The 23,999-nt window shown below is 44.1% G+C and overlaps 1 protein-coding gene across 4 annotated transcripts; it reads right to left on the bottom strand.

Annotated features, from left to right (window-relative positions):
- Positions 1–5,020: 5,020 nt before the first annotated feature.
- Positions 5,021–23,503, bottom strand: rfxank (regulatory factor X-associated ankyrin-containing protein). Of its 4 annotated transcripts, none has more exons than XM_041204400.1 (9): positions 23,317–23,503; positions 18,827–19,172; positions 15,742–15,849; positions 15,100–15,165; positions 12,948–13,048; positions 11,629–11,754; positions 10,614–10,680; positions 7,207–7,287; positions 5,021–5,505 (listed from the first exon to the last, which is right to left on the bottom strand). In XM_041204400.1, exons 2-9 carry the CDS (start codon positions 19,155–19,157, stop codon positions 5,450–5,452), a joined length of 936 nt encoding a protein of 311 aa, XP_041060334.1. In that variant the 5' UTR covers positions 19,158–19,172; positions 23,317–23,503; the 3' UTR covers positions 5,021–5,449. The 4 variants fall into 4 exon arrangements, 1 of the variants encoding a protein (XP_041060334.1); XR_005945138.1 differs by lacking the exon at positions 10,614–10,680 and adding an exon at positions 10,312–10,422 and having other exon boundaries at positions 5,371–5,505; XR_005945139.1 differs by lacking the exon at positions 5,021–5,505 and adding an exon at positions 10,312–10,422 and having other exon boundaries at positions 7,264–7,287.
- Positions 23,504–23,999: the final 496 nt, after the last annotated feature.

Here is a 23,999-nt window from a genome sequence, read left to right as displayed (position 1 = left end):
GTAATCCAGAGGCCTGAACTAATGCCCTGAAGAAATGAGCTCAAATCCCACTACAGCAGGAAATTAAATTCAATTAATTTAATAAAATCTGGAATAAAAATATAGCGCCAGTAATGGTAATCATGAAAGTATCAGATTGTTGTAAAAATCCACCTGGTTCACTATTGTCCTTTAGGGAAGGAAATGTGCTGCCCTTTCCCTGGCTGGCCTACATGTAACTCCAGACCCACAGCGGTATGGTTGACTCTTAACTACCCTCTGAAATGGCCAAGCAAGCCGTTCAGTTGTGATCAAGGATGCGCAATAGATACTGGTCTTGCCAGCGATGCCCATATGCTGTGAGTTAATAAAACAAACATAGATCTTCCTTTACAAAAACAGAATTACCTAGCAAAACTCAGCAGGTCTGGCAGCATCAGCGGAGAAGAACAAAGTTGACATTTCGAGTCCTCATGACCCTTCAACAGAACTGAGTAAAAATAGGAGAGGGGTGAAATATAAGCTGCTTTAACGTGGGGTGGGGGGAGAGAAGTTGGAGGGGGGTGGTTGTAGGGATAAACAGTGATAGGAGCAGATAATCAAAAGATGTCACAGACAAAAGAACAAAGAAGTGTTAGAGGTGATATCTAAAAGATGCTAATTAAGAATGGTTGGCAAGACACGCAAGGTACAGCTCTAGTGGGGGTGGGGTGAAATAAGACTAACGGCATAAAAGGTATAGATTTAAAAATAATGGAAATAAGTGGGAAAAGAAAAATCTATGTAAATTATTGGAAAAAACAAAAGGGAGGGGGAAGAAACGGAAAGCGGGTGGGGTTAGAGGAGGGAGTTCAAGATCTAAAGTTGTTGAATTCAATATTCAGTCCGGAAGGCTGTAAAGTGCCTAGTCGGAAGATGAGGTGCTGTTCCTCCAGTTTGGGTTGAGCTTCACTGGAACAATGCAGCAAGCCAAGGACAGACATGTGGGCAAGAGACCAGGGTGGAATGTTAAAATGGCAAGCGACAGGGAGGTTTGGGTCATTTTTGCAGACAGACCGAAGGTGTTCTGCAAAGCGGTCACCCAGTTTGTGTTTGGTCTCTCCAATGTAGAGGAGACCGCATTGGGAGCAACAAATGCAGTAGACTAAGTTGGTGGAAATGCAAGTGAAATGCTGCTTCACTTGAAAGGAGTGTTTGGGCCGTTGGATGGTGAGGAGAGAGGAAATGAAGGGGCAGGTGTTGCATCTTTTGCGTATGCATGGGGAGGTGCCATAGGTGGGGATTGAGGAGTAGGGGGCGATGGAGGAGTGGACCAGGGTGTCCCGGAGGGAACGGTCCCTATGGAATGCAGCCGGGGGGATGAAGTGAAGATGTGTTTGGTGGTGGCATCATGCTGGAGTTGGCGGGGGATGATCCTTTGAATGCGGAGGCTGGTGGGGTGATAAGTAAGGACAAGGGGGACCCTATCATGTTTCTGGGAGGGAGGAGAAGGTGTGAGGGCGGATGTGCGGGAGATGGGCCGGACACAGTTGAGGGCCCTGTCAACCACTGTGGGTGGAAAACCTCGGTTAAGGAAGAAGGAGGACATGTCAGAGGAACTGTTTTTGAAGGTAGCATCATCGGAACAGATGCGACGGAGGCAAAGGAACTGAGAGAATGGGATGGAGTCCTTACAGGAAGTGGGGTGTGAGGAGCTGCAGTCGAGGTAGCTGTGGGAGTCGGTAGGCTTGTAATGGATATTGGTGGACAGTCTATCACCAGAGATTGAGACAGAGAGGTCAAGGAAGGGAAGGGAAATGTCAGAGTGGACCATCTGAAAATGATGGTGGAGATTGGAAGCAAAATTAATAAATTTTCCAGGTCCCGACGAGAGCATGAAGCAGCACCGAAGTAATCATCTATGTACCGGAGAAAGAGTTGTGGGAGGGGCCGGAGTGGGACCCCACATGGATTTCAACTGAAATTCCATCCCTCATGTCTGGAACCCACCCAGGATTACAGGTATCTCCGGGACATAAAACATTTGTCGGACTGCTGTTCCCATCGCATTCTGAGATCCACACTCAGTGCCATGCGCCGCCATATGAACACACTCGACCTCTCCCTCCAGCAGCACCGCCGTACCCTTTTTCAAAGCTGCGTGTGCCCCCATTTTCATTTTATTCTTCGTCTCATCCAACGCTTCAACAAGAAACTTTTTCTCTCATTGGCACCAACACCCATCTAGGACCCTCCACCCCTACCTGTCCCTCAGTCCCCACCCCATCTTCCAATCTCAGCCTCGGCCGTGTATTCACTATACCCCCTGACCTCCTCTCTGACACTGAACGTTCAGTGCTCAGCAAAGGACTTAGTTTCACACCCTTACACTCGCATCTCAATGAATTTTGGGCTCGGCACAATACTGAACTCTTCTTCCGCCGCCTTCATCTCCGTGCTCACTTCTTTGGGCAGGAGTCCTCTCCCCGTTCAACGGATCCTTTTACCCACCTCCAATATTCCCTCCACCTGGACCCCTCCCTCTGGATTGTTACCTTCTCTTGATCTTTTCATTGAGAACTGTCGGCGTGACATTAGTCGTATCAATTTCTCTGCTCCTCTCACCCATTCTAACCTTTCTCTGAACTTAATGCATTCCGTTCTCTCAGGTCCAACCCTAACATTGTCATCAAACCCGCTGACAAGGGTGGTGCTGTTGTCTGGCGCACTGACCTCTACCTCACGGAGGCTGAGCATCAACTCGCAGACACTTCCTCCTACCTCTCCCTGGACCATGACCCCGCCACTGAACATCAAGCCATTGTTTCCAGGACTGTCACTGACCTCATCTCCTCTGGAGATCTTCCTCCCATAACTTCCAACCTGATAGTCGCCCAACCTCGAACGGCCCGCTTCTATCTCCTACCCAAAATCCACAAACAGGACTGTCCCAGCAGACCGATCGTGTCAGCCTGTTCTTGCCCCACAGAACTCATTTCTCGTTATCTTGACTCCATTCTCTCTCCCCTTGTCCAGTCCCGTGATTCCTCTGACACCTTACGTCACATCAACAATTTCCAGTTCCCTGGCCCCAACCGCCTCCTCTTCACCATGGACGTCCAATCCCTCTACACCTCCATCCCCCACCAGAATGGTCTGAGGGCCCTTAGCCTCTTCCTTGAACAGAGGCCCGAACAATCCCCATCCGCCACTACTCTCCTCCGACTGGCTGAACTTGTTCTCACACTGAACAATTTCTCCTTTAACTCCTCTCGCCTCCTCCAAATAAAAGGTGTGGCTATGGGTACCCACTTGGGCCCCAGCTATGCCTGTTTCTTTATGGGATATGTGGAACATTCCTTGTTCCAGTCCTACTCCGGCCCCCTCCCACAACTCCTTCTCCGGTACATCAATGATTACTTCGGTGCTGTTTCATGCTCTCGTCGGAACCTGGAAAAATTTATTAATTTTGCTTCCAATCTTCACCCCTCCATCATTTTCACATGGTCCATCTCTGACACTTCCCTTCCCTTCCTTGACCTCTCTGTCTCAATTTCTGATGATAGACTGTCCACCAATGTCCGTTACAAGCCTAGCGACTCCCACAGCTACCTCGACTACAGCTCTTCACACCCCACTTCCTGTAAGGACTCCATCCCATTCTCTCAGTTCCTTCGCCTCCATCACATCTGTTCTGATGATGCTACCTTCAAAAACAGTTCCTCTGACATGTCCTCCTTCTTCCTTAACCGAGGTTTTCCACCCACAGTGGTTGACAGGGCCCTCAACCGTGTCCGGCCCATCTCCCTCGCATCCGCCCTCACGCCTTCTCCCCCCTCCTAGAAACATGATAGGGTCCCCCTTGTCCTCACTTATCACCCCACCAGTTTCTGCATTCAAAGGTTCATCCGCTACCATTTCCGACAACTCCAGCATGACGCCACCACCAAACACATCTTCCCTTCACCCCCCCAGCGGCATTCCATAGGGATCGTTCCCTCCGCGACCACCTGGTCCACTCCTCCATCACCCCCTACTCCTCAACCCTCACCTACAGCACCTCCCCATGCATATGCAAAAGATGCAACACCTGCCCTTCATTTCCTCTCTCCTCACCGTCCAAAGGCCCAAACACTCCTTTCAAGTGAAGCAGCATTTCACTTGCATTTCCCCCAACTTAGTCTACTGCATTCGTTGCTCCCAATGCGGTCTCCTCTACAGTGGAGAGACCAAACACAAACTGGGCGACCGCTTTGCAGAACACCTTTGGTCTGTCTGCAAGCATCACCCAGACCTCCCTGTCGCTTGCCATTTTAACATTCCACCCTGCTCTCTTGCCTACATGTCTGCCCTTGGCTTGCTGCATTGTTCCAGTGAATCTCAACCCAAACTGGAGGAACAGCACCTCATCTTCCGACTAGGCACTTCACAGCCTTCCGGACTGAATATTGAATTCAACAACTTTAGATCTTGAACTCCCTCCTCCATCCCCACCCGCTTTCCGTTTCTTCCCCTTACCTTTGGTTTTTTCCAATAATTTATATAGATTTTTCTTTTCCCACCTATTTCCATTATTTTTAAATCTATACCTTTTATGCCCTGTTAGTCTTATTTCACCCCACCCCCACTAGAGCTGTACCTTGTGTGTCCTGCCAACCATTCTTAATTAGCACATTCATTTAGATAATATCACCACCTTCAACACCTCTTTGTTCTTTTGTCTGTGACATCTTTTGACTATCTGCTCCTATCACTGCTTGCTTGTCCCTACAACTACAAACCCCCAACTTGTCTACCCCCACCCCCGCCCGATGTTAAACCAGCTTATATTTCACCCCTCTCCTATTTTTACTCAGTTCTGTTGAAGGGTCATGAGGACTCGAAACGTCAACTTTGTTCTTCTTCGCCAATGCTGCCAGACCTACTGAGTTTTTCCAGGTAATTTTGTTTTTGTTTTGGATTTCCAGCATCCGCAGTTTTTTGTTTTTATAGGTCTTCCTTTGACCTTTTGATACTGATGATAATTGCCTGGAAACCATAACAAAATCACATGACAGAGAGATCTTGAAAAAAAAATCAACTTTTATTACATTAAAAAAATAAATTTTACATGTCTTGTTTACATTTTGGAGATCTGCAGGCAACCCACTCCCAAACAAACCCCAGACTGACTGGTGCAATTTAGTCAGATGCCAGCCCCTGTTTAAAGAGCAGTTTACTGTAACTGTTATGGTCACATCAGTGACCAGTCCATCTGTTTGTTTTGCCATTCATTCGAAACCACCTCCAGCTGTTTCCTATGACCTTGCAGGCCTGTTGACTTTATTTTATGTATCAGATAGGGCGGAGTAGGCCTCAAAAGCCTCCACTGCTGTCAATAAGCTTCTTCATGCTGCAGAGCTCAGGTAGGTTGTAGGGCAAAAGGAAAGCCTTGACTAGTGTTTGCTTACTGGCCCCACTGAAACGAGGCTGGTTCCATTGCTTGTGCTTTTTAATCTTTGTTGTTCTGAAGCAGCTTCAGTACGTGGTTTTCAATAGCTTGTTGGACTAAAACACAAATAATTAACATGTGAAAAGGATGTTTTTAAAAAAAAACCATGAACAAGAACACTGTCCAGAAGTATGTTCAGTCTTTGAGAGTGCTCAAGACAATAGATTTTTGACCACTAAGGAAATTGAGGGATAGGGGGTTAGGGTGGGAAAGTGGAGCTGAGGTGGAAGATCAACCATGATCTCATTGGATGGCAGAGCAGGCTTAAGGGGCCAAATGGTCCACTGCTATTTCTTATGTTTTTATACTTTAGCTTTCCCCCCCTTGCTCCCTTTCTTAGAGAATTAACATAGGAACAGAAGTAGGCCATTAAGCCCCTTGAGCTATGTTCCGCCATTCAATTAAATCAAGGCTGATCTGTCCCTTAACTCCATCAACCTGCCTTGGTTTCATGACCATTAATACCTGTCCAAACCAAAACCAAACAAAACCTGTCAACTTCACTTTTGACATTTTCCAGTTGACTCCCAGCCACAGCAGCACTTTGGGGGTGGAGAGTTCTGGCCAAGCTGGCAACACATGCTCACACTGGACTCCAGTCTGTGTCACCCTCCAGGCAATTCACATAAGTGACCATTCTTAATGTCTTAGTCTTAGCATTTGATGTCAGTTATTCAATTATGATCACCTCAGCTTAGCCTTAAAATACCCTCACTATACACACACACACACATCCCTTCCAAAACTGGATAGCAACCAGTCACAGAACCCCTGGTTGATTGTCTCCTCCTTTTGTTTGGCCCAGACCTATCAGTTAAGAACATAAGAACTAGGAGCAGGAGTAGTCAATTCAGCCCCTCGAGCCTACCCCGCCATTCATTACGATAATGGCTGATCTTATTTCGGCCTCAACTCCAATTTCCCACCCTCTTCCCATAACCTTTCAACCCATTACTAATTAAAAATCTGTCTACCTCCTCCTTAAATTTATTCAGCGTCCCAGCATCCACTGCACTGAGGTAGTGAATTCCACAGATTCACCACCCTTTGAAAAAAGTAATTCCTCCTCATCTCTGATTTAAATCTACCACCCCTTAGCCTAAAACTATGGCCTCTCGTTCTAGAATGCCCCACTAGAAGGGGAAACATCCACTCCGCGTCTACTTTGTCTATCCCCTTTAGCATCTTATATACCTCAATTAGATCTCCTCTCATCCTTCTACTCTAACGAGTATAGGCCTAAACTGCTCAATCTCTCCTCAAAAGACAAGCCCCGCATCTCTGAAATCAATCTAGTGAACCTCCTCTGAACCACTACCAGTGCAACTACATCCTTCCTCAAGTAAGGGGACCAAAACTGTGCACAGTACTCCAAAACAAAAACAGAATTACCTGGAAAAACTCAGCAGGTCTGCAGTCTCACCAATGCCTTGTACAGTTGCAACAACACTTCCCTATTTTTATACTCTATTCCTTTAGCAATAAATGCCAAAGTTCCATTTGCCTTCCTTATTACCTGCTGTACCTGCATACCAGTTACCACCTGAACCATTAGTAGGGCATCACAGTTGAGAGAAAGTCAAGAAACCCTGAACCCTTCATTTCAAACCATCACAAATGCAGCCTCTAGCTGGTAGACAGTGGGTGACTCTGCATGCAAAATGTGAATTTGAGTCTTCCGGAAGGGAGAGGGAAGAAAATTGGGAGGAGGGAGAAAAGAGGATGTCAAGGAGCTGAAAGAAATGATGAAGACTTGCCTTTTTTAAAGCCTAGAGCTACAGCCAGATCCATAGGACTGTAACCAGAGTCTGCCTCCATTGTTAAATCTGCACCTTTGGCTGTTGAAAGAGAGAGAAACAAAACTAACATTAGACTCAACAGCTAAATAAATCTGCACATTTGCTATAAATCCCTCTAGGAATCACTGTTTTCTTCAGTCTATTTTGGATAAACATTTAAAATTAAGGTTATGAAGGGAATTGACATTGACTTCTATGCTGAAGGTTTTAAATCCAAGGGAACTTGAGCTAAAATGACGACAAAAGAGGAAAATTGGACAGAACTTTAAACACCAAGTATCATAGAGTTATGGAATAAATTACCAGGGATCTTCATTGAAGTAGGGGAGGATAAAAAGGGTCAGGAGAAAGTTAGTTATGTTTCTGGAGAAATGTTTTAAGGGACTTGGGGAGCAACTCCCTCCATAAATTCCAACTGGTACAAAACTCTGTAGCATAAATCCTGTCCCACATGAAGTCCACTGCTCCCCCCATCTCCACTCTGTCAACACATAATTCAAACGCCTTGTCATTATGGCCTCCCCCCACCCTCCAACGTTCCCCATCCCAAACTGCCATTGCCAACTCTACTCAGATGTATTCCTGGAGGCGTCACCAAATACAACACAAGAATTAGGAGCAGGAGTAGGCCATTCAGCCACTCGAGCCTGCTCCACCATTTGATAAGATCGTGGCTGATCTGATTGTGGCCTCAACTCCACTTTCCGACCTGCCCACCCTGCTGTAACCCTCGATTCCCTTGCAGATCAAAAATCCATCTTGAATATATTTAATGAATCAGCCTCTACTGCTCTCTGGGGAAGAGAATTCCACAGATTAACAACCCTATCAGAGAAAAAAAACTTATCTCATTCTTAAATGGGAGACCCCTAATTTTTAAGCTGTGTCCCCTGGTTTTGGACTCCCCACAAGGGGAAACATCCTCTCAGCTTCCAACCTGTCAAGTTCCCTCAGGATCTTCTACGTTTCAATAAGATAGCTCTCATTCTTCTAAGCTCCAACGGGAATAGGCTCAACCTGCTCAATCTTTCCCCATAAGATAACCCCTTCATCAAATGAATCAGTCGAGTGAACGTTCTCTATCCTTAAGTAAGGTGACCAAACTGTACACAATACTCCAGATGTGGTCCCACCAATGCTCTGTGCAAGTGTAGAAAAACGTCCTTTCTTTTATACTCAATTCCTCTTGCAATAAACACCAACAACACCAGTATACCAACTTTTTGTGATTCGTGTGCCAGGACACCCAGATCCCTCGGTACCGTAGAATTCTGCAGCCTCTCTCCATTTAAGTAATATGCTGTTTTTCTGTCCTTCCTATCAAAATGGACAAGTTCACAATTTCCCACATTATACTCCATCTGCCAAACTTTTGCCCATTCACTTAACCTGTCTTAGTCCTTCTGTAGACTCTTATGCCCCCTTGACTACCTGCTTTTAACAGGTCCGGCCCCACACTCCTGCCATTGGTCATGTAACGTCCATCCTCACAGTGCCCCACCTTCCATCAGAAAGCCAATTAACTGACAGTCAAGAAACAGCCAAACAGGCATTTTCCTAATATATTAATTTTAAAACATTTTTTAATTCCCCTATGATTTTTTCTTCTGGGTGTTGCTGGCAGCAGTGACCTGTAGGTTAACCTTTAATTTTTGGAGATTCCAGTGCAATCCTGAGACTCCTGAACACCCCCTTTCCTCCGACTCCAAGCTTCTTTGAATCCACTTTACCTTTCCTCCACCCATTTATGGCAGAACCTTCAAGCACCTTGGACTAACTCTCACTGACACTCAGCCCTGAAAATTAGTACATGTCCAATTGGCTTTTGAAAGTTACCATGAAGTCTGATTCCATCACCTTTTGAGGTAGTGTGTTATAGATGATAGCAGTCTTCTCAGTGAAGAAATTTCTCCTCATTTTCCCTCTAGTCCTTTTCCCAATTATTTTACATCTTTGGGCTTTGCCAGAGTTTCTCCCTACTTGACCTAGTAGGACATCTCATACTTTTTAATATCTCTAATAGGTCTTACTTTGACCTTATCTGCTCTAAGGAGAACAATCTCAGCTTCTCTAAACTCTTCACGTAACTGAATGCTATCATCCTAGTAAACCTCCTCTGTACCCTCTCCAGGGCTTTGACATCCTTCTTTAAGTGTGATGCCCAGAATTGTGTACACAACTCCAGATGGGGTCTCAATGGAGGCTTGGAAAGCTTTAGTATGACTTCATTGTTTTTATATTTAATGCCCCTATTTACAAAGCCAAATATCCAATACACTTTCTTAACAGGTAAATCAATGATTGTCAACTTGCCCTGCTACCTGCAAGGATTACTGAGTATTCTTCTCAGGTCCCTCTGCTCTTGCACCCTCTCAAAATAGTAACCATTTAGATTATCCTGTCTCTCCATGTTGTTTCTCCCACTCCAGGGCTTGAGCACAAAAATCAAGGCTGACGCGCAAGTGCAATACTGAGGGAGCATTACACTGCCAGAGGTACTGCCATCTTTCGGTTGAGATGTTAAACCAAGTCCCCATCTGCTTGTTCAGGTGGATATAAAAGATCCCATGGCCCCATTTCAAAGAAGAGCAGGTGAGTTATCCTTGGTGTCTTGACCAATATATATTTCTCAACCAACTTCACCAAAAACAGATTATCTGATCATTATCACATCACATTGCTGTTTGTGGAAGCTTGTTGCAGGTTGCAAATTGGTTGCCATGTTTCCTATATCGCAACAGTGACTACACCGCAAAAGAAAAAGTACTTAATTGGCTGTAAAGCACTTTGAGATGTCCAGTTGAGATTGTCCAGTAAGAAAAAGTGTTAGATAAATGGAAGTTTTTTTTTAATAAGTGCATCCCTTCATTCTTACCCGTATTAAACTGCATCTGCCATGTGTCTGCCCATTTCACCAGTATGTCCATGTCCTCCTGAAGGCTGATACTATCCGTTTCGCTATTTACTATGTTGCCAAGTTTGTATCATCTGCAGACTTTGAAATTGCACTCCCATGCATTATCTAACCTGGCAACATATGATGCTGCCATTAGTTGCAATTACCTTTGAAGTGTCATCTCTGTTTTTCTGCAGCCACTTATACTCAGTAAAGATTCCACAAACAGCAGCAAAACGAGTGACGGCTTCAGCTGCTTCTTTTTTCGGTGATGTTTCCTGAGGGAGGAACGTTAGTCAGGACACTGGGATAACTCCCTCGGAAAGCACTTCAGTCCATGGGTCTACAAATGCAAGCTCAGCACTCCCAAATCCCACTTCACCCAATGGTGCCACCCTTCGCCCTGCACCCCCACCCATCCACCCTCCCCCACCCCCCCACTCCCTGTCCCTCACCAAATCAGACATACCCAGTAGAGCTTCCACACACTTCACATGATTTCCATGCACAGCATACAGTAACGGAGTTCCTCCATTCTGGGGAAAGCACACAACAGCTTATTACATGCTCAGTACAATGGAGTCCAAGGAGACACGCAACTATCCCCTTATTGCAAAGGTGTCCCAGTTATGATCCAATGGGCTATCATAAGTGCATTAAAGGGGCAGCTAGATAAACACATGAGGGAGAAAGGATAGGATTTTTTAATGAGATGTGAGCATCACTGGTTAGGCCAGCATTTATTGCCCATCCCTAGTTGCCCTTGAGAAGGTGGTGTGAGCTGCCTTCTTGAACAGCTGCAGTCCATGTGGTGTAGGTACACCCACAGTGCATTGGGAAGGGAGTTCCAGGATTTTGATCCAGCGACAGTGAAGGAATGGCGATATATTTCCAAGTCAGGATGGTGAGTGACTTGGAGGGGAACTTCCAGGTGGTGGTGTTCCCATCTATCTGCTGCCCGTGTCCTTCTAGATGGTAGCAGTCATGGGTTTCAAAGGTGCTTACTAAGGAGCCCTGGTGAGTTTCTGCAGTGCATCTTGTAGATAGTACACATTGCTGCTACTGAGGGGTGGGAGGACTCTCGTATAGAGCATAAACACCAGCGTGGACGAATTGGGTGAAATGGCCTGTTTCTGTGTTATCAGTCTATGTATTATATCTGACTGCATTTGGCACACAAATACTTTAGCACTTGCCCTCAATTTGTCCGTGTAACCCAGCATTAAATTCATTAACTAGTATGGGCTGATTCAAACAGGTTTAACTGAACATGGGAAGTAGCCAAAGAACTTTAAATTTACCGTTATTATAAGTTTTATATGCACAGCCCAAAGACACAGGTGCCATGTTTAACAGTCTTTGCTGTTATAAGGTGGAGTCCCACAGCAACATCATTTCCAGGCACATCCCCACACCCCGCAGAAGCCCCCATACAAAAGTCAAAAGCATAAAAATCAGGCAGTCTAGCTTAAATATAACTTTACCCAGTCATAAATGTTGACGTCCACTCCATGGTCAAGGAGCAGCAGGACAATGTCGGTGTATCCCTGGATGCTAGCCAGCGACAGCGTGCTCTCCCGCTCCTTTGCCAAAGTGTGTGGATCAGCGCCCTGTGACAACAAGCAAGTTGTGCTGACGTCAAGTAAACAATTTCATCCAAGACTTTCTGTCTATTCATACAGAGAAGTTATGTGTTGGGATTATAATTTTTCTCTCTTTTTTCTCCTTGATGTACAGTTCCATTGGGCTTTGGTAGTATCCTGGTTTCTCACCCAACTGGCTATTCTTTGTCTGTGTGTCAGCCTAGACGGTTATTCGACTGTATAGTGCTTCACAGTCAAACCTGATCCTGTCCCACAGTTTTCTCAGGTATTCTGTCCAGTAGGATTACTGTCGCAGAATTGATTATAATTAAAAGTAATGGATCATTATGCTCACTAATGCATTGAAAGGATTCCTACTGTAGTTCCTGGACCGTGATTGAGTCTGGGGTCTTCTTGGTCTGAGTGGTTGAACAGTACACTGGGCACTACTATTAGCCATTGCACTGTTAGCCAAACCAACAATGGTTTAATTCTATCTGATTGGCAGCATGAAGGACAGGAATGACACACAGATGATCCTTGGCTGTTGGACTGTTGGGGAAGCAGCAAGCACAGTGTGAGCTTGCTTCCGCAAGGAGGGAGCTCTACCCTCTGTCCCTGACCTGCAACTGTTTAATACTGACACTTGCCTGAAATGGGAGGTGTTCTGTTCTTCAATAACAACAACTTGTATTTATATAGCACTCGAACATAGTGAAAGGTCCCAAAATCCTTTGCAGGAGTGCTATCAAAGAAGTTTTGACACTGAGTCACATAAGGAGGTTTTAGGGCAGATGTTTTAAAGGAGATGGAGAGATTTAGACAGAGGATTCCAGAGCTTAAGACGTTGGCAGTTGACAGCATATCTGCCAATGGTGGACGATTAAAATCGGGGATGCTCAAGAGGCCAGAATTAGAAGAGGTCAGAGATTTCGAAGAGTTGGAGGGCTGGAAGAGAATTACACAAATGTTGGGTGAGGCAGTCTGAGACCACTGAGGAATTTAAAAATAAGGATGAGAATTTTAAAATCGAGGCATTTCTTATCCGAGAGTCAGTCGATGTCTCCAGTGTCTCAAATTAATTAGCGCAAAATTTCACAAAACAATTTTTTTTAAAGTAACTCCGGCATTGCAAATGTCTGCACCTCCTTAGTGAATGGATAAGATTGTCCTTTGAAAGCAGCACAGTGAAAAACCGGATAATGTTCCCTCAGTCTCACCATCTGGAGCAAAAACTTCACAACAGCTATTTCTCCAAACGCTGCCGCCCACATTAATGGTGTAAAGCCTCGGTCATCTGGTACGTTGAGCAATGAGCTCCCTGTAAAATGGAAGAGACTGCGTGAGTGAGCAACAGCATTTTACGGAAGTTAAAAGCCGTTTGCCCATCGAACCTGTCCACACCCCATTGTCTTCACCATGTCAAATGAAACAGCATTTATGATTGGAACGTCACATGATTACTAGTTGCCACTGAGATTACAAAGAGAGAGAGAGAAAGTGTAACAAAAATACGTAGATTTATGAATAGAAGTAGGCCATTCAGCCCCTTGGGTCTGTTCCGCCATTCAATTAGATCATGCTGATTTGTAGCTCAACTCCATTAACCCACCTTCACTCCTGTTGCTAAGAAATTGGAGTAGGTCACAAGTTCCTTGGCGCCTGCTCGCCCATTCCACGAGATCATGGCTAATCTTCTATTCCAACTCCATTTTCCCACCCTAAAACCTATTCCTTTGCACCCCAAAATCTGTCAGTCTCAGTTTTTCATATTTTCAATGACTGAGCATCTGGAGTAGTGCACACCAAAGATTCACAATCCTCAGAGTGAAGAAATTTCTCCTCATCTCAGTCTTAAATGTCCGAGCGCTTATCCTGAGACTGTAACCCCCTAAGCTCTCCAGCCAGGTGAAATGGCCTTTCAGCATCTACCCTGTCAAACCTTCTAAAAAATCTTATGTTTCAATGAAAAGACATAAACTCCAGCAAATGTAGAAATCAGTGGCTCAGTGACGGATTAATATACATTTGAATTGGGTAGGATGGAGAATTGGTTATGTTGTTGGACTAGTGTATCTGAGGCCTGGACTAATAATCCAGAGGATGTGAGTTCAGATCCCAACAGGGCAGTTTACGAATTTAAACGCATGAAAGAAAAGCTTGTAAATCAGTTGGTATCAGTAAAAGTGATCATGAATTTGTCAGATTATCGTAAAAACCCAACAGGTTCACTGATGTCTTTCGGGAAAGGAAATCTGCCATCCTTACCCAGCCTGTATCTAGCCCCACGCCAACACGGTTGATTTTTAAATTCCCTCAACAGCTGTATTGAAGCCACAAGTTCTGGTTCAAGAAGAAAACCCACCGTCACCAAAAGGGCAATAAATGCTGGTCTTACCAATGACACTCGAATGTACAACAATGAGAATAGAATCTGCTGAGAGCCTCACCAGCTTAAAGAGGTTTGTTTTATTCTTTCATGGGATATGAGCGTTAGAATTTGATGCCCATCACCAACTGCCCTTGAACTGAGTGGCTTGGCAGACAATTTCAGAGGGTCTGGAGTCATGTCACTTGATCAGGTAAGGATGGCAGATTTCCTTGCCAAAAAAGCATCAGTGAACCACATCAATCACAGTATTTTTACTGTGCAGGGGGCCATTCGGCCCATCGAATCCACACTGGCTCTCTGAAAGAGCATTCCACCTAGTCCCACTCCCCTGCCTTATCCCCGTAACCTTGCACATACTTTCTTTTCAGGTAGCAATCCAATTCCCTTTTGAATACCTCGATCAAACCTGCCTCCACCACCCCCTCAGGAAGTTTTTTCCAGACTCCAACCATCCTCTGGGTGAAAAAAATTTTCCTCACATCACACTTACTCCTTTTGCCAATTATTTTGAATCTGTGCCCTCTAGTTTTTGATGTTCTCCAGTGGGAACAGTTTCCCACCATTTCCCCTGTCCATACCCCTCAGGATTTTGAATGCCTCTATCAAGTCTCCTCTCAGTTGCCTTTTCTCCAAGGAAAACAGTCCAAACCTCTCCAATCTATCCTCATTGCTACAGTTCTTCATCCCGGGAATCATTCTTGTGAATCCCCTATGTACGCTCTCCAATATCTTCACATCCTTCCTCAAGTATGGCGCCCAGAACTGGACGCAGTACTCCAGATGATAGTTTCATGGTCAACATTACTGATAGCTAGTTTTCAATTCCAGATTTTATTGATAGATTTTAAATTCCGCCAACACATGTCCATTTGAACCCATGTCCTCTGAGATTTAGCCTGGGCCTTTAGACTACTAGTCCAGTGACATTACCACAACACCACTGATTCCCCCTGTAGACCAGCTCAATTTCCATTGCTCACCTTGTTGAAGATGTGACATTAGTTGGACCAGGTCTCCCTGAGCAGCTAGCTGATGAATTGATAGTGCTGTAAAGGGAGCAAGAAAAACTTGTCACACTGAGTACAAAATGTCTAGTGGAAGAAGTGGGGGGTGCTTCCAAATTGTATAAATGGATCTGAATTCCTCTCCTTCGGAACTTTCTTCCTTCAGATTGAGGTATGAGTTCAGCCCAGAATGTTAACTCGAGTCTCTGATCCCTCTGATAGCTGTGTTCTGTGGCTCAGTGGGTAGCACTCTCTAAGTCAGAAGGTTGAGAATTTAAGCTCCACTCCAGAGACTTGAGCACAAAATCTACACCTGGTGCAGTACTGAGGGAGTGCTGCACTGTCGAAGGTGCCATTTTTGAATAAGGTGTTTAACCGACACCCCATCTGCTCACTCAGAAGGATGTAAAAATCTCATGGCACTATTTCGAAGAAGAGCAGGGGAGTTATGCCTGGTGTCCTGGATAATGTTTATCCCTCAACCAACATCACGACAGAAAAATTATCCGGTCATTTTAATATTGCTGTTTGTGGGAGCTTGCTGTGTGTAAATTAGCTGCCGTGCTTCATACATTACAACAGTGACTATATATTTGAAACATAAGCCAGGGTACTCACTGTCCAGGTTTGCTGGGAGTGATGAGATCTCGTTCCCTCGCTGTCTGTTTGTGAGTGTCGTGGCATACTTGTATGCAGGGCTGGATTTCTCTGGAAGCGAAAACTGTTCTGGGGAAAGAGAAACCATCCACAACAGTTAGTACAGTAATATAAGATCATCAGAAACAGCAGCAGGAGTAGGCCATACAGCCCCTCAAGCCTGCTCCACCATTCAGCACGATCTTGGCTTATTTTCTACCTCAACTCCTTTTCCTGTTTTATCCCCAAATCCCTCGATTCCTTTAGATTCCAAAAATCTATCGATCTCTGTCTTAAATACGCTCAATGACTGAGCATCCAATGCTCTTGGGGTGGAAAATTCCAAAGATTTATGGGGAGGTGATGGTGTAGTGGTACTGTTGCTGGACGAGTAATCCAGAAACCCAGGGTAATACCCTGGGGACCTGGGTTCAAATCCCACCGTGGCAGATGGTGGAATTTGAATTCAATAAAAATCTGGAATTGTTGTAAAAACCCAATTGGTTCACTAAAGGAAATCTGCTGTCCTTATCTGGTAGGGGCTACATGTGACTCCAGACCCACGGCGATGTGGTTGACTCTTAAATGCCCCCTGAATTAGAGCAACTAGGGTTCAGTAATAAATGATGTCCTGGCCAGTGACACCCACATCCAATAAATTTTTGAAAAAAAAAGATTCACAACCCATTGAGTGAAAAATTTTTTCCTCATTTTGGTCTTAAATGGCTGACCCCTTATCCTGGAACTATGACCACTAGTTCTAGACTCTCCAATCAGGGGAAACACTCTCTCAGCATCCACCGCCCTGTCAAGCCCTCTTAAAAATGTTACGCCTTTCAATTTCACCTCTTATTCTTTTAAACTCCAGATAATATAGGCCTACTCTATTCACAGGTATTCACAGGACAATCCTCTCAACCCAGGAATCTCTTCCCTGTTCTTTTCCTGTGTGACGTAACTCTAAACGTATGAGCTTGAACTGGGCTATTCAACCATGGGGAGCATCACAGCTAATTATATCCTGTCCTCAACCAACCCCACATGAAAGCACCTTCCAGGCAGGATGGTAAGGAATCCAATATTGTAAACAGCACTGGTTACTTTCTGGTCGAAAATTCTGTTCGATAGTGACAATGCTCCATCGATAGAATTTCCCGTTAAACAGGTAGCCAGACTCCAAAGGGGTAGGAGGGCCCTCGACCCCTATGTAGATTCTGACATACGAACATACGAAATAGAAGCAGGAGTAGGCCATTCAGGCCCTCAAGCCTGCTCTGCCACTCAATAAGATCATGGCTGATCTGTTTGTGTTTCAAGTTCCACATTCCCGTCTACCCCAATAACTTTCGATTCCTTTGCCTAACAAGAATCTTTCTATCCCTGCCTTAAAAATATTCAGTGACCCCGCCTCCACCACCTACTGAGGCAGAGAGTTCCCAAGTCGCACAACCTTCTGGGAGAAAAAAATTCTCCTGATCTCTGTCCTATAAGGACAACCCCCTACTTTTAAAACAGTGCCCCCTAGTTCTGGACTCGCCCACAAGAGGAAACGTCGTTTCCACGTCCACCTTGTCGAGAACGTTCAGGATCTTATAAACTTCAATTATAACCCTGGCATTCACATTTGGCATTGAGTGGGATCAGGGTTTATAGCCAACCTGACCATGTGCCGTATACTGGTAACATCACGCAGTCACTGTGTGCAGACACAAACTTGCCAAAACATTACAGCTTCAAGTTACTCAGAACTTGCTCACTGTTGATTATTGTAACAAAGATACAAATGATCACACATTCAAAAAGACTCTAGTTGTCGGCTGTGGCAACATCCAACTGCGGTAACAGACAGGCATCTCAAATTATTTTAGGGTTTTGGATGTTAATTTCGACTTTAGCCAATAGTTTAAAAAGGGTTATATCAAATCAACTGCCCTTTAATACAGCTCTTGGATTTTCTCTCCCACTGACATTAATGGGAATGACTATCAGAAGTTTATTTAGTGTAGTTGATTCAATATAGCACATTTAATGTGCAAATCCCCCACTGTCTCTCCTTCCTGTCCCAAGATTCCACTCCTTGGGTTAACTACTCTTTGTGTGAAGACTTTTTTGTAAATCAGCCTTTCACTAGTTTGAAGCTGCAGTTCTTTTCTGTCAAGAGTTCAATCTGAACCACTGTTCAAGATTTACCTTTTCCACATCATTTAACATCATAGGTAAAGGCAAAATACTGCGGATGCTGGAAATCCAAAATAAGAACAAAAAGTGCTGGAAAAACTCAGCAGGTCTGAATGCATCTGCGGAGAGAGAGACAGAGGTAACGTTTCGAGTCCATACGACTCTTCATGAGTCCATATGATGGTTCTGAAGAAGAGTCATACGGACTCGAAATGTTAACTCTGTCTTTCTCTTCACAGATGTTGTCATACCTGCTGAGTTTTTCCAGCACTTTTTGTTTTTGTTTCATTGAACTGTAAGATTATCTCTTTGCCTCCTTACATAGAGTTTTGCAGCACAGAAACAGGCCATTTGGCCCAACTGGTCTTTGGTGATGTTTATGCTTCACACATGTCTCCTACCCTGTCAGCAGTTCCTTCTATTCCTTTCTCTGTCATGTATTAATCTAGCTTCACCTTGAATGCATCTATACTATTGACTTCCCTGCAGTAGCAAATTCCACATTCTAAACTTTCTCTGGGTAAAGAGGTTTCTCCTGAATTCCCTATTGGATTTATTAGTGACTATCGTTAATTTGTGGCCCCCTGGTTTTGATCTTACCTGCAAGTGGAAACATCTTCTTTACCTCTTTCCCTCTCAAACCTGTTAACAAATTATAAGACTCCATCAGGTCAGCCCTCAGCCTTTTTTCTATGGAAAAATGCACCATCCTGTTTGATCGTTCCTGATTGTTATAACTTCTCAGTTCTGGTATTTAAAACTTTAAGGGCCCCAACTCCTCCTGTCATTTCCTAAAACTCCATCCCCTGACACCAAGGATCAATTGCATGACTCAACTCTTTCAATAATGGACGTAGCCTTTCACTAAGGTGCTTTCCTTGTGGCTTACCATTGGATAGTATAGAGACTGCTTCAAGGTCAGATGTCATTTGATCTTGCTCCTGTTCTTGAGTGCTTCCAACATTGAGTGTTATAACTTGTTGTAACTGATCATTGACCTGCAGTGTTGCACACTTTATCTGGATTACGTTGCTTGGTGCAACCTCTACTGCTGGTTCTTTCTTGCTGGTCTTATTTGAAGAAGTATTCGGGCTCCTACTGTGGTCTCCATTATTGCATTGCAGTCGTTCATCATGTAGTTCTTCCCTAGAAATACCTTCCACAATTCTTGTGGTTTCACCACCCTCACTGTTGTGGTCATTTCTTTCCTCTTCATCCATTTTGCTGTGTATCTTCTGAAATGGCAGCATGGAAACAAGAATCTATAGTCACATATTGTAAAAGCCTCTGGTAATAAGGGTATTATTGGTAAGTTTTTGTGTTCAACAAGCATTTGAGATATTCCCACCACCATCGCCCGCCCCCACCCCACCCCCACTCCACCCCACCCCACCCCACCAACCCCCATTATTGTTTTGGGAGTGACAGTCACCATTGCATTTCCACATCAAGTTTAACACAAGTTAGATTGCAAGTACCACCTTCATGTGTCCTCTGTGCGCACTCTTGCATCTGAGCCAGAAGGTTGTGGCTTCCAAACCTACTCCAGAGACTTAAGAGAGACACTTGTATTTATATAATGAAAGTCATTATATTTATATAATGACTTTCGCAACCACAGGTTGTCTCAAAGTATTTTACAGTCAATGAAGTACTTTTGAGTGTAATCACTGTTGAAATATGGGAATTTAAGAACATAAACTTAAGCACAAAATCTAAGTTAATACTTGCAGTGCAGTACTGGGGGAGTGCCACACTGTCACAGGTAGGGTGCCGCCTTTCAGCTGAGACATTAAACAGAGAGCCCTGTCTGCCCCCTCAGGTGGATGTAAAAGATCCCATGGCTCTGTTTCAAAGAAGAGCAGGCTGATGTCCTGACCAATATTTATCCCTCATCCAACATCAGTAAAACAAATTATCTGGTTATTAATATATTGCTGTTTGTGAGAGCTTGCAGTGTTCAAATTGCTGACTGCATTTCCTACATTACAAGGGAGATTCAACTATAAACAGAAATTCATTGGTTGTGAAACATTCTGGGATGGTCTGAGGTTATGAAAGGTGCTATATAAATGCAAGTCTTTCTTATCTTTAACTTTACCCAGCGTGTAATCACAGTTGCCTAAAGCAGTTTTGTAGTTCAAGAATCCAAACAAAGGTCCCTTTCAAGTTTTTTTTTAATTAATTCATGGGATGTGGGCGTCGCTGGCTGGGCCAGCATTTATTGCCCATCCCTAATTGCCCTTGAGAAGATGGTGGTGAGCTGATTCTTGAACCGCTGCAGTCCATGTGGTGTAGCTTGGCCTAACTAGCCAAGTAGTTATGGTACTGGGTTTGTAACCCCAAGATCAAGAGTTCAAATCTCACAATGGCAAACTATGAAACAATGTAACTTCATCTGAAACAGATGGAAACAGGTTTACTCAAAAGAGTATCAAGAGTTCAAATCTCACAATGGCAAACTATGAAACAATGTAACTTCATCTGAAAAAAACAGATGGAAACGTGTTTGTACTCGAAAGAGTTACACCTACAGTGCTGTTAGGAAGGGAGTCCCAGGATCTTGACCCAGCAACAGTGAAGGAACGGCAATATATTTCCAAGTCAAGATGGTGAGTGGCTTTGAGGGGTAATTCAAGGTGGTGGTGTTCCCATGTGTCTGCTGCCCTTGTCCTTTTAGATGGTAGTGGTTGTGGGTTTGGAAGGTGCCTTGGTGAGTTCCTGCCGTGCATCTTATAGATGGTACACATTGCTGCCACCATGCGTCGGTGGTGGAGGCAGTGAATGTTTGTAGATGGGTGCCAATCAAGTGGGCTGCTTTGTCCTGGATGGTGCCAACCTTTTGAGTGTTGTTGGAGCTGCACTCAACCAGGGAAGTGGAGAGTATTCCATAACACTCATGACTTGTGCCTTGTAGATGGTGGACAGGCTTTGGGAAGTCAGGAGATGAGTTCCTCGCCGCAGGGTTCCTAGCCTGTGACCTGCTCTTGTAGCCACAGTACTTATATGGCTAGTCCAGCTCAGTTTCTGGTCGATGGTAATCTCCAGCATGTTGGTCATGGGGGGTTAGTGTCCGCAGCCCAACCATCTTCAACTTCCTCTTCAATGACCTTCCTTTCATCATAAGGTCAGAAGCGGCGATGTTCATTGATGATTGCACAATGTTCAGTAACATTCGCGACTCCTCAGGTACTGAAGCAGTCCATGTCCAAAAGCAGCATGACCTGGACAATATCCAGGCTTGGGCTGACATGTAGCAAGTAGCATTCATGCCACACAAGTGGCAGGCAATGACCATCCCCAACAAGAGAGAATCTAACCATCACCCCTTGATGTTCAATGGCATTACCATCATTGAATCCCCCACTATCAACATCCTGGGGGTTACCACTGACCAGAAACTGAACCGGAATAGCCATATAAATACTGTGGCTACAAGAGCAGGTCAGAGGCTAGGAATCCTGCAACGAGTAGCTCACCTCCTGACTCCCCAAAGCCTGTCCACCATCTACAAGGCAAAAGTCAGGAGTGTGATGGAATGCTCCCCACTTGCCTGGATGAGTGCAGCTCCCACAACATGTTGGCTCTGTTCCTCCCTCCATAGATGCTGCTAGACCTGCTGGGTTTTTCCAGCATTTTCTGTTTTTATTTCGGATTTCCAGCATCCGCAGTATTTTGCTCTTATTCACAAATAGCGTGTTTGGGGAAACACGTCACAGCCCATTTCAAAAAATTAAAACACCTCAACTAATGGACAGGCAGCAAGAAAAAAATAAAGGAGTTCAGTTTGCCTATCTTCCCCGTCCGAAACAGATTCCTTGCCATTGTTTCTATTGTCTTCCATCTCCCTACCTTTGGTCTCCTTATTTGAAAAAGAATATAATTGTGTTAGAAACAGTTCAGAGAAGGTTCACTCGACTCATTCCCGGAATGAAGGGTTTACCCCATGAAGAAAGGTTTTACAGGTTGGGCCTGTACATATTGGAGCTGAGAAGAATGAGAAGTGATCTTATTGAAACATATAAGATCCTGAGAGGACTCGATAGGGTGGATACCGGGAGGATGTTTCCTTGTGAGAGAGACTAAAACTAGGTGACAGAGTTTAAAAATAAGGGGTCTCCCTTTTAATGAGGGGATGAGGAAATTTTTTTTCTCTGAGGGCCATTAGTACATGGAATTTTCTTTCCCAGAAAGCAGTGAAGGCTGGGTCATTGAATATATTCAAAGCTGAGTTAGATGGATTAGATGGGTCTCTGATATGCGAAGGTGTCAAGGGTTATGGGGGACAGACAGAAAGTGCAGCCGAGGGCATAACCAGACTAGCCATAATCTTATCGCATTGCAGAGCAGGCTTAAAGGCCAAATGACCTACTCCTGCTCCCAAGCTCAATGTTCCCCACACATACAGCAGCTTCAGAAATTCACAATCCTTTACATGGAGGCCAAGCATTTCCTCCTAGCTGAACTCAATCAGCAGTTCTTACATCTACCCAAGTAGTTACTACACAGTTGGTGGTTAGTCCAGTTGTGCAAATCATGCACCAGTCCATTACCCTGGCCTGTTTAGGGGTGACATTCACTTATCTTGATTTAAAAACATATATTTATATTGCACCTTTAACATTATAAAACATTCCAAGGTGCTTCACAGGAGCATTATAAAATAAAGTGTGACACTGAGCCACAGAAGGAGATATCAAGTCACTTGAACAAAAGCTTGGTCAAAGAGGTGGGTTTTCACTGAATTAAAGGAGTAAAGTGAGGCAAAGAGGTTTAGGGAGCATTCTTCAGAGCTTGGCACCAAGGCAACTGAATGTGCGGCCACCAGTGGTGAAGCGATTAAGTTCAGGTTGCTCAAGAGGCCAGAATTAGAACAAAAATCACTGATATTTCAGGGGTTTGTGGGGCTGGAGGAGATTAGAGATAGAGAGGGAGTGAAGAGGGATTTTAACACGGGGACCACAGAACATGTTCCATACCTCGCTGAGACTTTTTAAGGCAGAGAAACCTCAACATAGTTTAAATGGATTTACATTCTGCTTTGTGATTATTACCCTGACTTGTGACATTTTGTCAATGCTATCAAGCCAGTACACACCTTTCAAAACACATTTCCAGCAGCTTTCTACTAAATAATTGCAGACTGTGAATCTCAAGAGCACAGAATGATGCAGACATAAATCTTTGACATTGATAACCATCTTGTAATAATTCTGAACATGCAAACTATTTGACAACTGCAGAAACTCAAAATGCATCTCTGAATTCTGAAAATGCTATATCTCAATACAGTATTCCAAATACATTCAACCTTTCACCCAATATTGTTCCAATTAAAGCACTTTTTAAGAATATTTTTTTGAAATGCATGCACAGTACCTTGTAATATAAAGAATCTTTGCATTCAACTACATGTACTGATATAATGCAGTGTCTCTGAAAAAGCTGTTCATGTACAGTAATGAACACTTCCCTACCAAAAGTGAAAGTAGCTTGAAATATCCCACAATGCAACTGAGCAGATTTTAATGTGTGTATTTTCTTGCAAAATCATCAATGTGATTCCCTACAATTTAAGCCCATCCACAAACATATAACACATCTTTCCACTGTTGCACTGCACTGCACTATTTTCCCCTTTTCACCCCCTCCAAGACGGTCCACCTAATACCAGCCATGAATGACAGCAGGAGAAACCAATCAACACAATGCTTTTATGTTGCAACCAATACAGACTCAGCAGGGATGAGACTTTAAAGGTCGTTTGGGTGGTAAATGAGGGTTTTTTTAAAAAAAGATCAAATCTTATTTCCTATGTGAAACTACCAGTAGTTATTTTTTAAAGCAAATATTTATAGCATGCAACTTTACTACATTTATAAAAATATCTTGTAATTTGATGCAAACAAAGGTATTTCTGGGCTTTGCAAGTGAGACCTGGGACATGTCAATCAGACACAACCAATGCCAATACTGGGGGGTGGGTGGAAATCACATATTGTTTCATTATTACTTCAACAAATGCCATTAATCTAATTGTTCGATAGATTTGTGGTTAATAT

Source organism: Carcharodon carcharias, chromosome 14, assembly GCF_017639515.1.
Source record: "Carcharodon carcharias isolate sCarCar2 chromosome 14, sCarCar2.pri, whole genome shotgun sequence".
NCBI classification, from domain to species: domain Eukaryota; kingdom Metazoa; phylum Chordata; class Chondrichthyes; order Lamniformes; family Lamnidae; genus Carcharodon; species Carcharodon carcharias.
The sequence above is the reverse complement of the archived record's forward strand: the minus strand, read 5'-3'. Positions and strand labels throughout refer to the sequence as shown.

What these genes read in the sequence shown, in the direction of transcription:
- rfxank (XM_041204400.1), bottom strand. Translation starts at nt 19,157, where the DNA reads ATGGATGAAGAGGAAAGAAATGACCACAACAGTGAGGGTGGTGAAACC. An exon ending in AGTCTCTATACTATCCAATG is followed by an intron (nt 15,850 to 18,826) that starts GTAAGCCACAAG and finishes CTCTTTCCCCAG; the next exon opens with AACAGTTTTCGCTTCCAGAG. An exon ending in AGCTCTAGGCTTTAAAAAAG is followed by an intron (nt 5,506 to 7,206) that starts GCAAGTCTTCAT and finishes TTTGTGTTTTAG; the next exon opens with TCCAACAAGCTATTGAAAAC.